At 36.4% G+C, this 15444-nt stretch overlaps 1 protein-coding gene across 1 annotated transcript in view; it reads right to left on the bottom strand.

The window, feature by feature from the left end:
- LOC144444421 (unhealthy ribosome biogenesis protein 2 homolog) overlaps positions 1-15444 on the bottom strand; it is a 257137-nt gene that overhangs the window by 36872 nt on the left and 204821 nt on the right. Inside the window, exon 22 of the mRNA XM_078133832.1 lies at positions 13082-13198. Within this exon, the coding sequence (XP_077989958.1) occupies positions 13082-13198 (117 nt within the window). The remainder of the gene's footprint in view (positions 1-13081; positions 13199-15444) is intronic.

Here is a 15444-nt window from a genome sequence, read left to right as displayed (position 1 = left end):
ATGTGTGTACCGCGGTACCGCATACACACATGCGACAATGTAACGCACATAGCTACATTGTATTCAATTCTAGTGACGTCATTCGCCTTGCGCGCACACAGTAGTAACAGTCGCCATTTCTCACACTCGACACTTCGCAATCCTTATGATTGAGAATTTCTGGATAATTTATAAATATTCCTGTAACAATGAATGCTACCGCGATGCCACTTGTCCCCAATGACATGAATGATATCAGTGTCTGTTATCGTCTGAATTTGGGACCCAGAAATATGTACATACGCATGTACGCACATCGAGCTGTCACTACAGTGTCAGCTGGAGAGCAGCAGACAATCTTCGAAACTGTTGGATTTTGAATTTCTATCCATAAACAAGCGACCTATCGATCAGAATAGCTCCGCTGGTTTTTTTTGTTTATTTTTTTTATTTTGGTGACATGTAGAAGTGGTTCAGTTCTTCACTATGCAGTTTTGTTTTAGCGATGTAATAAAGTGGTTAGTGGTTTCATATGATGTCTCACTATAAAACACATTTTACACAGAAGTTGGTAATGTATTGTACTTTTATACCATAGTCACCATTTTATAACAAAAATCTACTGTTATGAAAAATTGCACAAAATCTCTGAAAAAAAATGACTGGGAAATGCACACAAGAAAAAGAAAAAAAAGAGAGGATTTTGAGGTTGGCTATAAATAATTCCAGTGTCTTACAGCTTTAAAATGTTAATGATGAATGAAATAAACTAGGGATCTAAAATAATTTTGAGGCAATTTGAATTTGAATTTTCTAACAAATTTACCAAGTCAAGACCATTCAACTTGTACTAGTTGAAGTAGATATATATAGGGAAGAAATGTATCAATCGCCATCGTAGTTTCTGTACGGCGACAATCCCAAATACCCGGAATAGAGTCATTCTCAGCCATACGTTACAGTGGTAACACTCGTTCATGTTCGATTACCTTTCATAAAGAAAACACAACGAAATGGTTGAAGTGATCTTTTTTTTAAATTTCTTTTCATCACAAAAACAAAATCTGCGTGATCAAAAGTGTTGTAAACTAAACCAGAAAGAATTATCGGACTGGCTAAACTTCCCGCTGAACTGGAGTAAGGTCCAAGCCTCGATAGTACGTGAGGAAATCGTCTCAAACTAGCGATACAACTTTCAAAATACAACTTGACATGTCTTCATTTGTTAGAGTTATACAATTCAAGACGGGTTTTCACTTGCAAAAAAAACAATTCTGTGAATAATGACACTCTGAACGCAGCGATTTCTCGGACGATGTTACCACTGTAACGTATGGCTGGCAACGACTTGCTTCCGGGTTAGTCCCTCGTGCATCCGGGTACTTGGGACCGGGATTGTCGCCGTACGGAAACTCACTTGTCATGCATTACCACATCGGTAATTTTGACGCTGTAATTTTGCCACCAATATTGATCGTACATAAACAGAACTCCATAAATGAACCACAAAGTACTTTCCCTTTCAAAATGTGATAATTTTAGAAAGAGTATTATCGTTTTTATTGACGACTGACTCTGTCAAAAATCATCCCATACACTTCAGTTCAGGCATGCACGACTTCTCACTTGATCGTGCGGTGCGTTTACTGGAATGAACCATTCTGTCGGAGGGGTGGAGAATTGGATTTGAAGTTTACAACCCTGTTTCGAACAAATATTTGTCATTTGGGCGCACAATGCGTAGAATTAAGACTACAGCACATATTACATTGCTTGTTTGACGTCAATAGTGTCTTTTGAAAAGTTGCAGTTTACCTAAAGTCTCGCGGACTGATTTCCAATATGGCGTCGGTCATAATGCTAATTAACATATTCATTTTTTTTTTAAATTACAAAAAAAAATCATAAAAAATAGAAAAGAAGACGTGCTGACTTGAAATTAACAAATCTAAGTAAGCTACCCTCTGTGCATCAACACACCAGATATCAAAGCAATCTGATAAAAGGTTTTCAAGGAGATGATGAAAATGTCATTTTCGAAAAAAAAATCATAAAAAATTGAAAATGGCACAGATCAACTTGGCATGAACAAATCTGAATAGCCTTCCCCCAGGGAACATGCACACCAAATATCGAAGTATTCTGGCTGTTACTTTCAGGAGATGATGAAAATGTAAAAGTTTGACGGACACCTATGATTCACTCTATTCTAAACCTCCTTATACCCCCTATACCAAAAGCTACGCTTTCAGCTTTCGCTGACAGCAGAGCTAACAAACGATATACAGTATCGAGTCGCGTATGCCAACTTGTACTCAAATGTATGTGTACACATTTGGAGATTTTGTGATGAAAGACTGAACCAAGTTGTGTAGATCGAATTCTCAAGGACTGCTGGTATTTTAGGTATTTACAATTTATTCTGGTGATTTTAGAGTTTTAGAATTGCATAGGTTTGATACAGATAATTTCAAAACTCATGAAACCTTGTTACAACAGATATCACCAACCCATACATTCCAACAGCAATGTTTTTTCCTAAATTTGAAATGTTTAAAGCGTTTTATGTCTAATTTTTCAAAAATTCACATAATATGGTTATATTGGTTACCATGGCAACCGATGTTTATTAAATGACTACTTTTTTTGAACTCAGCATGACAAACTACCCTTGGTTATAGGGTCAATGTGCAAATGAAAAGATATTTATCAGATTTATAATGTTATTTGTGAGATGTATGTGTATGTAATGAAAACATAATTTTCACGTCTACCTTATGTTTCCATGGAAACAGCTATCCAATTTCATATAGTTTATGTTACACCAGGTAACATTAACTCATACATGTCTAATACAAGTCATTGAGAATGACATAGTCCCCGCTATGATTGGGTTTTAAGGAATTATCACTACTCTGATCACGCAACAACACTTGTGAACCTAAATCAAACAGACTTAGATATGTTGTGTCTGCTTGTTAGTCCCCGCGCACGAAGTCCGGAACGGGGACTTATGGATTGGGTCCGTCCGTCCATCCATGCGTCCGTCCGCAGCTGTTTCTTGGAGATGCCAGGACCGATTTTTTTTCAAACTTGGTACAGGGGCAACATACTATGGCATACATATGCACGTCAATTTGTTTTATGATATGATCCAATATGGCCGCCTAGCAACCATTTTGTTTGCGAATTTTCCCTGTCTAGAGCCATAACTCAGACATGCTTTAACAGATCTCATTCAAAGTTGGTATTAGGACAGTGTTCTATGACATACATGTGCATATTCATTGTTGTCATGATACAATCCAATATGGCCGCCTAGCAACCATTTTGTTTGTGAATTTTCATGTCCAAAGCCATAACTCAGACATGCTTGAACAGATCTCATTCAAAGTTGGTATTAGGACAGTGTTCTATGACATACATGTGCATATCCATTTTCATTGTGATACGATCTAATATGGCTGCCTGGTAGCCATTTTGTTTGTGAATTTTCATGTCCAAAGCCATAACTCAGACATGCTTGAACAGATCTCATTCAAAGTTGGTATTAGGACAGTGTTCTATGACATACATGTGTATATCCATTTTCGTCGTGATACGATCCAATATGGCTGCCTGGTAGCCATTTTGATTGTGAATTTTCCATGTCCAAAGCCATAACTCAGATATGCTTAAACAGATCTCATTCAAAGTTGGTATGTGATATGCAAGAAGTGGCCTGATATTGATAATTACCACTGAATGTCAAGGTCAAAGGTCTCAAAAGATTGCTTGCATCTAATAATGTGGGGAAGACATGTGAATGGAGTTGCTATTACAATTTTTGTAGTAGAATATTGCTTTTGGATTACAAATATGGCTGCCATCGGTCAAATTTGCATATGGGCCGTCGCAGGCAGAAAGGGCCCTTATGTCGATTTTTGCTACATTTTAAGTTAAAAGTTAGACGCGTTCGAACATTGTATCACTTTTCGTTACCTGTGAGTTTGAAAGTGTGAAGGACCTTGAGGACTCTAGGCTTGATGTTTGATCGTTTTGGGTTAATATTTCTTTCTTTTCGAAAAAATGTTGCTCTTTTACGATGAAAATGAATAAAAATAATTAAATTGATAACGGTTTTAGCATTTCTACGATTTTCTCCTACTCCAAACGAAGTTCCATGCTGCACATTCCCGCCAGATCTCACACGTGACAACTAACTTCCGAAATCAACTCAATATTTCAAAGCGTAAACAAACCTCTTCACAGCTCATATTATAACCTACTACAATGTCCTTAGAAATCCCAATTGATCGTGAAATAGACCTGGAACTACGCACGTTACTTGAAAATCTTCAGGATGACATCGCCGAACCCTTTAGCCCACCGCAATCGACATCCAATTCGCAGATTTCCCAAGATGAAAATACCACTACTAGTACTACTATTATTGTCCAACGCGATTCAGCCGAAGCAGAGGGTAATTCCGAAGACGAAGACCACCAACTCGACCCAGAAGAAATAGCGAGATTATTTTCAATATCAGACGACTTATCAGCAGACGAAGGGCCCCGGGGTGATTTAGCCAAGAGTGCAGTAGAGTTAGCGATGAAAGACGGATGTGGATGTAAGAATGAGTGTTTTCCCAGTTTGAGTGCCGACCGAGTATGGGAGTACCGTTTAAACGTAGCAGAGTTTCCAAGGGACCAGTTAGACGTACTTATATTATCAAAGTTAGAACAGAGTGAAGTCTTAGGAGATACTATTCGTGGAGGCAAGAGGGAGCGACAGTACTTCAACTACACCTTAGCTGGACAATCTGTCTGTGAAAAAGCGTGGCGTTACATCCATAGTATAGGTGAGTATTTTTGTGTTTTCGTACTTTTATTAATTGTTGATTTTCCCTATGTCGACATGTCGTCGTTGCTTTTAAAATTCACTAATTGCAGTTTTAAATGAAAGTCTGAAAGCCTTGTGGAGGGTATATGGCCTGACGTAGTAATAATAGATGTTCGTACTTAAACATCGATGTCAAATAAGCCCGACGCATAGAAGAGGGGAAAATGACGATGCTGGAGTCGATGTTTTTTGTGTCAGTTGTAATGAACGCCCGGTCGGCGAGGTGACCTCGACTTTATTTTGGCGGTACTGGTATTAAACTGGGATCATGGCGGTACTTTCATGCTGGATGTTGAAAACTGAACGGTTTATGGATAGGGGAGGGAAAATCACTATTGACGGCAGAAATGGGATGGTTACGTTTTTCAGAGATCTGTTCTTGGTAATCGAATGTAATCGACGAGTACAAAGTATGCCATAGGTCAAATTGTGTAACTAATACTACTACAGCGTCAACACCTGAAACAATTTTTATCTACAGTCTGCTTACTGGAAGTTTGATTTGATTGTGTTGAAACAATATGATGTAACGTTATACTGTGCCATTATTGTATTGGTTTTTCATTACAAATCGAATTTAAACAATTGTATAATTACTTATGTAGTTTGAGTCATTCACCTAATCCTATCACTTGTATACAATTGCCATGATTTTGTCGATTTTGTCAAAATTGTTTTTTGTTAAGGTCATTACAACAAGTCTTTGATATTCATTAAACCTCTGCATTAAACTTACTATTAATAATAGTAATAAGTAAGTATCAGTATTTTAAGATATATTGTGACATTAGTTACTCTTTTCTTCATTGCTATTAGGAGAAAAAAGATTTAAGAATATAAAGAGTCATTACAAGATGTATGGTGTTGTCCCAAGAAATCATGGTCTGAAAGGCAAGAGACCAGCTGAGCTATTGCTGAGTTTTTCTATATATAACACTTGTTGCTAGGTAAAGCCATCCCATTTCTAATATTAAAGTATACTTTATAAGTTTTGTCATGGTGTAAAAATAACCATCTCCCCAGGTTGTTTTGATGTGTCATTTTGTTTTACACGTTGAGAGTGAAATTTCTGTAAACCTGAAATTGTATTTTATAACATGACATACCGTATGTGTAAAGGTCAATCTGATACAATCATTTGGCTATATATATATATATAATAACTAATGTATAACCATAGGGGTGCATAAAATTTTTTAGATTGTTGTTTTCCTCACAGGCTAAATATAACAATGTTTTGACTTTTCCCATACCTTTATGGAAAGAACACAAGGGGGTGTGTGCAAGCTGTTATTTGAAACATACAGTATTTAGTTTCAACATATTGGTTTGGTAAAGTTGTAGGTAAAATCTAAGTATCGAAACAATATATTTGAAAGCATTAACTAAAGGTGACCATGTACTATGTGCACCGTACCATTGGTGACTGTGTCATTGTTTTTTTTATCCTATTCTTTAATTCTGACTCTGAAATACTAATATATTATATTTATTCTTCTGAGTATTCCAGGTAATACAAGATGTAGTTCAGTTTTTAATCCGATATGGCGAAGAAAATGGTTTACCAATGCCGGCAGCACCACGTGGAAGGGATGGGAGGGCCCCTGTATACTTACCTTCAAGCGAGTCTAAGATGGATGTGTACAACAAGTATGTTGAAGCGTGTAGAGACTGTGAACCTATTAGAGAATGTGTTGGTGAGACTTTATTCAGGAACATTTGGCAATCATGTGTCCCCCATATACAGAAGATGGAACCATGTACTGATGTATGCGCGAAGTGTGAACAATATAGAAATAGTATTAGGTTTGCTGTTACTGAAGATGATAAATTAGGAGCAAGTTTAGCATTTTCTGAGCATATTTTGAAGGCCCAGAAAGAGAGAGAATTTTGAATGTTTGTATAAAAAAATGCACAAGATGAGTTAAGTGATAGAGAGGTTTTATCACCTGTAAGTCCATGTTCACAAGATTTATTTTCTGTCCACTACACTTTTGATTTTGCACAGAGTTTTATGTTACCTCATCAGTCTAGACAAGTCAGTCAGCTTTATTTTTTGAATCCACTACGTGTTAATTGTTTTGGAATATGTAATGATGGTTTGAAATCACAGATGAATTATTTATTTGATGAGTCCCAAACAATAGGAATAGATAATGGAAAATATCATGGAGCCAATAATGTAGTAAGTATGTTAGATGACTATTTTGATCACCATGGTTTAGGAGAAAGGGTTTGTCACTGTCATGCTGATAACTGTGGGGGTCAGAATAAGAATAAAACTGTTGTTCATTATTTCTGTTATCTCCACTAGTATAGGTTTGATGAAATTAATTACCATTTTCTAGAGCCAGGCCATACTAAGTGTATATGTGATGCATGTTTTGGAAAGATACGCCAACTTTATCGTAGAAGTGATGTAGATACAGTCAGTCAGTTGAGTAATGTAGTCAGTAAAAGTGCTAAGATTAATAGTGTTAAGTGTTATATGTGTCAGGGCACAGTACCAACTTTTCAGTGGTATGAGTAGGCAGGTCAGGCACTTTTTTCAATGCACATATTGCTCATTAAATCTGCCAAACTTAGATAGATCTCGGTGAAAGAAAGAAAATGATACTTGAATGACTAAAATCGAACAAGAACTGTTGAAGATACAGATTTTTAAAGTATTAAATTTTCCGATTTTTTTCTGCCACCATTTTGAAAATTTGAAAATTTGAGTTTCCCTCATTTTTAAACCATAGTTTCAACAAGAAAATGACATCTTAAGAGCATTTAATTTGTTTTACATCCAGAAAAAGTATTTGTAAACTTAGGTAAAGTGGCATTATTGCAAGTTTATATCATATATGTGAATAAACGTACACTGAAATCACAACTTTGTCTAAAAACCAGTTGCGGCAGAAAACTGTTTTCCTGAAAAAAACTACTTTGTCTAAAAACCAGTTGCGGCAGAAAACTGTTTTCCTGAAAAAAACTAAGTCCCCCTAATTACGTATGCATATTTCTTGTAGAGCTCTTTCTATTCATGCTATCAACATGAAATTTGGAATTTGTATGTTTCAATGGGTGCTGAATCCAATGTCACCATTCAAAAAAATTGTAATAGGGCTACAAACATGAGATTCCACAAATATGCACATGAGGTGGCCAAATTATGCAAATGTACACGTAAAATATGAAAGAGAATAAAATAAACTGTATTTATTATAATTAGTCAAGTTATCTTTGAATTTTAAATTGTCCCTGCACCAAAAAAAAAAACATTTTTGATTTTTCCAAAATTGCATATTTCTGATATGATCCTGTTACAAAAGACAAACTAGACAGTGATGTCTTCACCATGACAACCACTAATGAACGTTTCAGTTCAGGTTTTCTCTGAAAAAAAGCAAGAGGAAATACTGTGTAAGTGTGGCATCTTTGGACCTGGTAATGTAGTATAGAACTATCATCCAGTCATAAACACTTGTTTGAAGTAACTTTGAATCAACATTAAAATGCACAATCATTCTCTACAGCATGTAAAAATTTGAACCAATACTTTAAAAACAATTATAAATTGACAATAATTACAAGAAAATGAAAAAAAAATGAAGTCTGCATACGGATTTGTAAACTCTCCACAACATTACAACAGTGATATATGCTAGTGCACTGTTCTAATTTCAACTTACTGTAGTCTGTATACGTGTGACAAGTATCCAGGCCTAACCTCACACAAGTAGAGAAAATTATCAAATATCAAAAAAAAAAAAAATTATTTTGTACTTACAAACATTACACAGCACTTCTTCCTGATCATTTTATTATGAAAAAAAGTCAATATTGATCACTTTAACCAACTTTCAGGCCACTTAGAACTAGTGGTATGTGACGGTCACTGCGACCTGGTACATGAACAATGGCGTCCTATTCACACTCAAACTTTACTCGCGTGTCGTTCCGAACTGATGGTTCACTAGTAAAACTAAAATCATTAGTGCAGAGGACTCGCTCATTAAAAATCACTAAAAATACATGATTTGATAGAAAAAACACCAAATTTTAACATGAAAGTATCGTTTACCTGAAATTCCTCGGGCTTCTGGTAGCAAATTGACTGCGAACTTGAACTTTGATTTCAAACGGCAATGAACGGCGGGGAATCACCAGAACGAGACTGTGACACATCGCACAATGTCATGACCTTTCAAATAAGGGGTCATGTGTGTAGGTCAGGTGACACAGTCCCCTGCACTTCGAAAATGAAGTGAGGAAGTGAAAACGGCCGATTTTTACCGCCGTGCGCAGTTGAATAAATGCCGTTTTTAAGGTATTTTTTTTGGATTGCTTCCAAAATTTACTAAAAATTATTTTAACAGAAATATTGACCTTTTAAATGTGAACAAAAAGATGTTTTATTCATAAAAATCAGACTTTTCAAAACAGAGATATTGTCTTGTCAATGTCAGGGTTTATGCTGTGAACACACAGTGGCAGAAAATTTTTCAGTGCGTCTGACCTGCCTAGTATGAGTGGGATAGGTTTCTAAATAGCTATATGACACCACTGAAGGGGATTAGACAGTACCATCACTTCAGGTTTACAAAGGAAGATCCTGGTTATGTGTATGTCAGGAAGACAGTGACAGACAGTGAGGAGAGGATCTGTCTTGTCAGGAGAGGTATTACATGGCCACCATCTCCAGATTGTAAACCTGAAGTGATGGCAGCAGGTGGGTTGAGTCTAGCTAGACTGAGAGAGTTGCTAAAGCAAATAGTTCCATATGTAAGAGAGCCATACAGACAAGTATTCTGCCCCGAGGAGTAAAATGTTATAATCAACAAGTCATTGAGAATGACATTATCCCCGCTATAATTGGGTTTTAAGGAATTATCACTACTCTGATCACGCAACAACATTTGTGAACCTAAAACAAACAGACTTAGATATGTTGTGTGTGCTTGTTGGACATGGAATATGCCTCCAACAATAAAGGATTGGTTGGGTATGGGGGATCATATCACGATGAAAATGGAGTCTGAGTTATGGCTTTGGACATGGAAAATTCACAAACAAAATGGCTGCCAGGCAGCCATATTGGATCGTATCACGACAAAAATGGATATGCACATGTATGTCATAGAACACTGTCCTAATACCAACTTTGAATGAGATCTGTTCAAGCATGTCTGAGTTATGGCTTTTTACATGAAAATTCACAAACACAATGGCTGCAAGTGGCCATATTGGATCGTAACATGACAACAATGAATATGCACATGTATGTCATAGAACACTGTCCTAATACCAACTTTGAATGAGATCTGTTAAAGCATGTCTGAGTTATGGCTTTAGACAGGGAAAATTCGCAAACAAAATGGTTGCTAGGCGGCCATATTGGATCGTATCATAAAACAAATTGACGTGCATATGTATGCCATAGTATGTTGCCCCTGTACCAAGTTTGAAAAAAATCGGTCCAGGCATCTCCAAGAAACAGCTGCGGACGGACGGACGGACGGACGGACGCACACACGGACGGACGGACGGACAGACGGAACCCAAATCATAAGTCCCTGTTCCGGACTTTGTCCGCGGGGACTAAAAAGAGTGTCAAAAAGGAAGTATAACTTGAGTACCATATGATTTATCAGTGCAGTATTGGAAGCAAGGGACAAGAAAATATTGTCAGTATGTCTTTCTTACATTACAATTTGCATAAGGTATGTTCTCAACGTGTCACTTTTCATTTAAAAAAAAATAGTTTCAATCCAAAGATCACATTTGATATAATTTGTAGACAGATGGTCCAATGCAAGACATATTCACACATATTGTGATATCAGGTCATCATAGTATAAGGTACATGTGGTTATCCTGTTCGGAAATGAAGTATACTCTGTATTACAATCATAGCATTTATAAACATTCAATATATATTGTCACTTTCAATCCATATAGCCATTTAGTTCATTGATAATTGAAAAGTGAGGAACAATATCAGTAGGATATCTAATGTTCATGTTCAATATTTATACGACAGGGTTACTTTTATTGTCATCATCACTTAACCTTTCCCCCTCCACCTATTCTCATATGTTGACTGCAATACACAAATATATTGCCATAAGATAAATTTCACATTTCAATTGTAGATTTATTTTGTTTGAGACAGTTCATGAAATTTAAGATTCCTTGTACATATGAATTTTTTTAAAACTTATGATACAATGTATATGTACACATGAAAGTAATGTTTAGAATGTATGAATAAGGTTTCCTTTACATGTTTGAACTTGGGTGCGATGTATATGGTTGCCATGGCAACAATTTAATTGCCATGGCAACATATAGGAGTGTTGTGATTTAATATATTTTTTCAAGTGTATACATTTTGCAGTTTTCTTTAGTAATTATTCAATAAACTAATTGTTTGGTATTCGTATGTGTGCTAGTGAATCTTTCCCCCCATAAAATAATGGAATGATCCAAAACCAAAAACAATAATTATCAGCCCACATACTTCTCATTGTAAATAAAACAATCCATAAGAATGAATCCAACTTGTAGCATTATAACCAGTTGACACTCCTATACATTCACTATACAGTGTGCTTACACAAGGCAATATCAAAAGCTTTTGTCAAAATACAAAGGTCAGAGGTCACATCTTTGGATGGGCCAAAATGGTAGTTTTAGGCCGTTTTCAGCAGAATCCTTTCAAACACTGAAATTTAGCCATATAAACTATCTAAAAATGCAAAAAAGTCAAAATCGGAAATTTTCGACATAAGGGCCCTTTCTGCCTGCGACGGCCCATATATCAAAAACAAAGTGACATACATGTGTCCCATTAGATATGTCACCTTTGTGCCAGCTTTGAAAGTAAATTTTCGATATTGCCTGTCTGACATATGACATGTTACAATGGACGGACGGATGGACGGACGGACGGAGGGATGGATGGCAGGCGCATGTGCAGAGGGATGAAGTCCATTATAAAAATACAAAAAATACCGCCAATGGCATTGTAGCACAAATTAACAGTTTTTAAAAATTGTTATCCATATGCTAGTCCATGCTAACAATAGGTGTTCATTTGTTGAATGACTATCCAGTTGCCTATCCAACCATGTTGCTATCTTTACGATATAAGCTATCATTTAGCTGTTGCTATGGGCATGGTCATATTCCTCGATATTTTTGCATACAGTTTTTAATGTTTTTGTTCACTTGTCTATGAATTATTGATATTATCTTTGCAATATATGTGATCATTTGGCTGTTGCTATGGGCGTGGTCTTGTTGCTAGGCACATCCGCATACATTTTTTGAATATTTATTTATTTGTCTTTCAGTTCCTGTTATCTTCATAATATATGTGATCATTTGGCAGTTGCTCTGGGTGTGGTCTTGTTGCTAGGCAAATTTCCACACATTTTTTGAATATTTATTCAATTTTCTATTGATCCCTGTTGTTCTCTGTGAAATACACGACGGTTTGGATGTTGCCATTGGTTGTTGGTTGTTGCTAAGGGCGTGGTTGCTCGGGCCAATTTTGTCAAAATGTTTCAAGGAAAATCTGCATAATAATACTTTAAGAAACATCTCAACAAGTTCCAGTCTTATTGACCAAGTGTTTTTGACCAAAAATGAACATTTTGACACCTAATTTGCATATCACTAATGACATCATTGTATCCTTAATATTTCTTCATCTATACATCCCTAGATGCATTACCATTAAATTTCAGCCCAATCTGCTCAGTAGTTTTAGAATGATTGATTTTTGACCAAAAAGACACATTTTTAGCCCTAATTTGCATATCACTGATGGGACCATCATGTCATGAACAATTCTTACTAAAAACACCCTGAAGGATGTTTCACCCAAATTTCAGTCCAATCTGCCCTGTAGTTTTTAAGTTTAAGCTTTTCACATTTTTCACATCACTAATCACATTTTTTGACCCAAATCACACACCGGTGATAAGATCACCCAAGGTAATGCATCCACACAATATCATGGCAATTGGTCCAGCAAACACAAACACACACACACACACACACACACACACACACACACACACACACACACACACACACACACACACACACACACACACACACACACACACACACACACACCAGGCGATCCCTATAGCACTATTGAACCTCAGTTCAGTTGTGCTAAAAAGCAAGAAATCATAGAAGACAGTGATGATGAATAACTTACAGTTGGAACAATCTCTTTAGGGATGTCTAGTTGCTGCTCTTTGGTTGCTAGCTTGTCTAATATGATCTTCCATACTGCTAGTGTTGACTTGGTTTGTGTTACATCTCCACTTCTTTCCTATCAATATACAATATAAAGGGTTGATATACAGTACACTTTATACATGTTGACTGAAAGCAAGGGCAACATCATAAGTCTGTTTCCTCAAAGGGCTGTGGGTTACCCCAACACTGCCTAAGACAAAGAGCATTGAGGGAAACAGTATATGTTGGAGCATGAGACACACAGGCCTGAGGAAAACTGATGTACAATGTATAATGTTGCATGAGTACAACCAGACAACATGATTGTGTTTTGTGTCACACCACATTATTTCCTGTATGTGCCTGTCCTAAAACTTCATTCATTCAAAATACAATAGGGTGGCAAAACAACTGTAAAAATACCACCAATGGCATTGTAGCACAACTGTACAATTTTTTTGTATGTTTTTGTTCACTTGTGTATGAATTCCTGATATTATCTTTGCAATATATGTGATCATTATGCTGTTGCTATGGGCATGGTATTGTTGCTAGGCACATTTACACACATTTGTTGAATGTTTATTCAATTGTCTTAATTCCTGTTATCTTTGCAATATATGTGATCATTTGGCTGTTGCTATGGGCATGGTCTTGTTGCTAGGCATATTTGCATACATTTTTTGAATGTTTATTCATTTGTCTTTCTATTCCTGTTAACTTTGCAATATACATAATTATTTGGCTGTTGCTATGGGCGTGCTAGGCAAATTTACATACATTTTTTGAATGTTTATTCAATTGTCTATTAATCCCTGTTGTTACCTTTATGAAATATACAACCATTTGGCTGTTGCTAGGGGTGTGGTCATGGTTGCTAGGGTATTTGCATCCATTTTTTGAAATTAGGGATTAGAGTAAAGGCAAGAAAACGAAGGGATAGACCATTCGCCCCATCTGTAACTTTTGGCAATGCCAGGTCGCTTGTCAATAAAATGGACGAACTAAGTGCTAACTGTAAATACCTCTATGAATATCGCGAGGCATGCATACTGGGTATTACAGAAAGCTGGCTTGAAAGTTCAATATCGAACAGTGCTATGGATGTCACTGGTTTTCATCTGGTGAGGGGTGACAGAACAGTTCAATCAGGAAAAAGCAAAGGAGGTGGAGTCGCCCTATATGTTAATGAACGTTGGTGTAATAATATATGTGTAAAGAACAGTGTGTGTACACCAGATATTGAAATACTTTCAGTGTCAGTAAGACCATTCTATCTACCAAGAGAATTTACTAATATTTTTATAACTGTACTGTACATTCCACCGGATGCCAAAAAGGACGCTGTTATGAAAATATTGCAGGACGTCGTTACCACCAACTCAAATAACAAACCCGATATGTTACATCTTATTTTTGGCGATGCTAATCACTGTGTAAATGATTTAAAACAGCTGCTCCGTGGTTTTGAGCAATGTGTCACATGTAATACCAGAAAAGATTCACTTTTAGACACATTCTTTTGCAATGTAAAGAAAGCCTACAAATGTAAACAACTACCTCCACTGAAAACCAGCGATCACAATATGATTCATATGACACCACAGTATAAACCGAAAGTGAAACAGTTCAAACCAACAACAATTACAAAAGTGGTAATGGATAAAGAAAGTATGGATAAAATGAACACATGCTTTAATCTAACAGACTGGAATTTATTCATACAGGATGCCGATGGCGATGTGAGTGTATTGACGGATGTAGTTACTTCATACATAACGTTTTGTAGTAATTTACATTTTCAAACTAAACAGGTGAAAGTGTATGCCAATAACAAGCCATGGGTTACGTCTGATGTAAGACAGGCTATTATAGATAAACATAAGTCATATGGTAAAGATAATTATCACGAGAAACAAACCCTGTTGAATGATATAATCTGGAAAGCAAAATGTGATTACAAAAATTAAGTTGAGAGCCTATTTACGACTACCGGTAATAATTCTAAAGATGCATGGAGAGGCCTAAAAGTTCTCACTGGTATGAATATACAAGTCATTGATCAAGTACCTATTCAGCCCTGTTGTTAACTTTGCAATAAACAAGTCATTGATCAAGTACCCATCCAGCGCTGTTGTTATCTTTGCAATATACAAGTCATTGATCAAGTACCCATCCAGCCCTGTTGTTATCTTTGCAATATACAAGTCATTGATCAAGTACCTATCCAGCCCTGTTGTTAACTTTGCAATATACAAGTCATTGATCAAGTACCTATCCAGCCCTGTTGTTAACTTTGCAATATACAAGTCATTGATCAAGTACCTATCCAGCCCTGTT

This window comes from Glandiceps talaboti, chromosome 13 (assembly GCF_964340395.1).
Source record: "Glandiceps talaboti chromosome 13, keGlaTala1.1, whole genome shotgun sequence".
Lineage (NCBI taxonomy): Eukaryota > Metazoa > Hemichordata > Enteropneusta > Spengelidae > Glandiceps > Glandiceps talaboti.
This window is presented reverse-complemented; position numbering and strand designations above follow the sequence as displayed.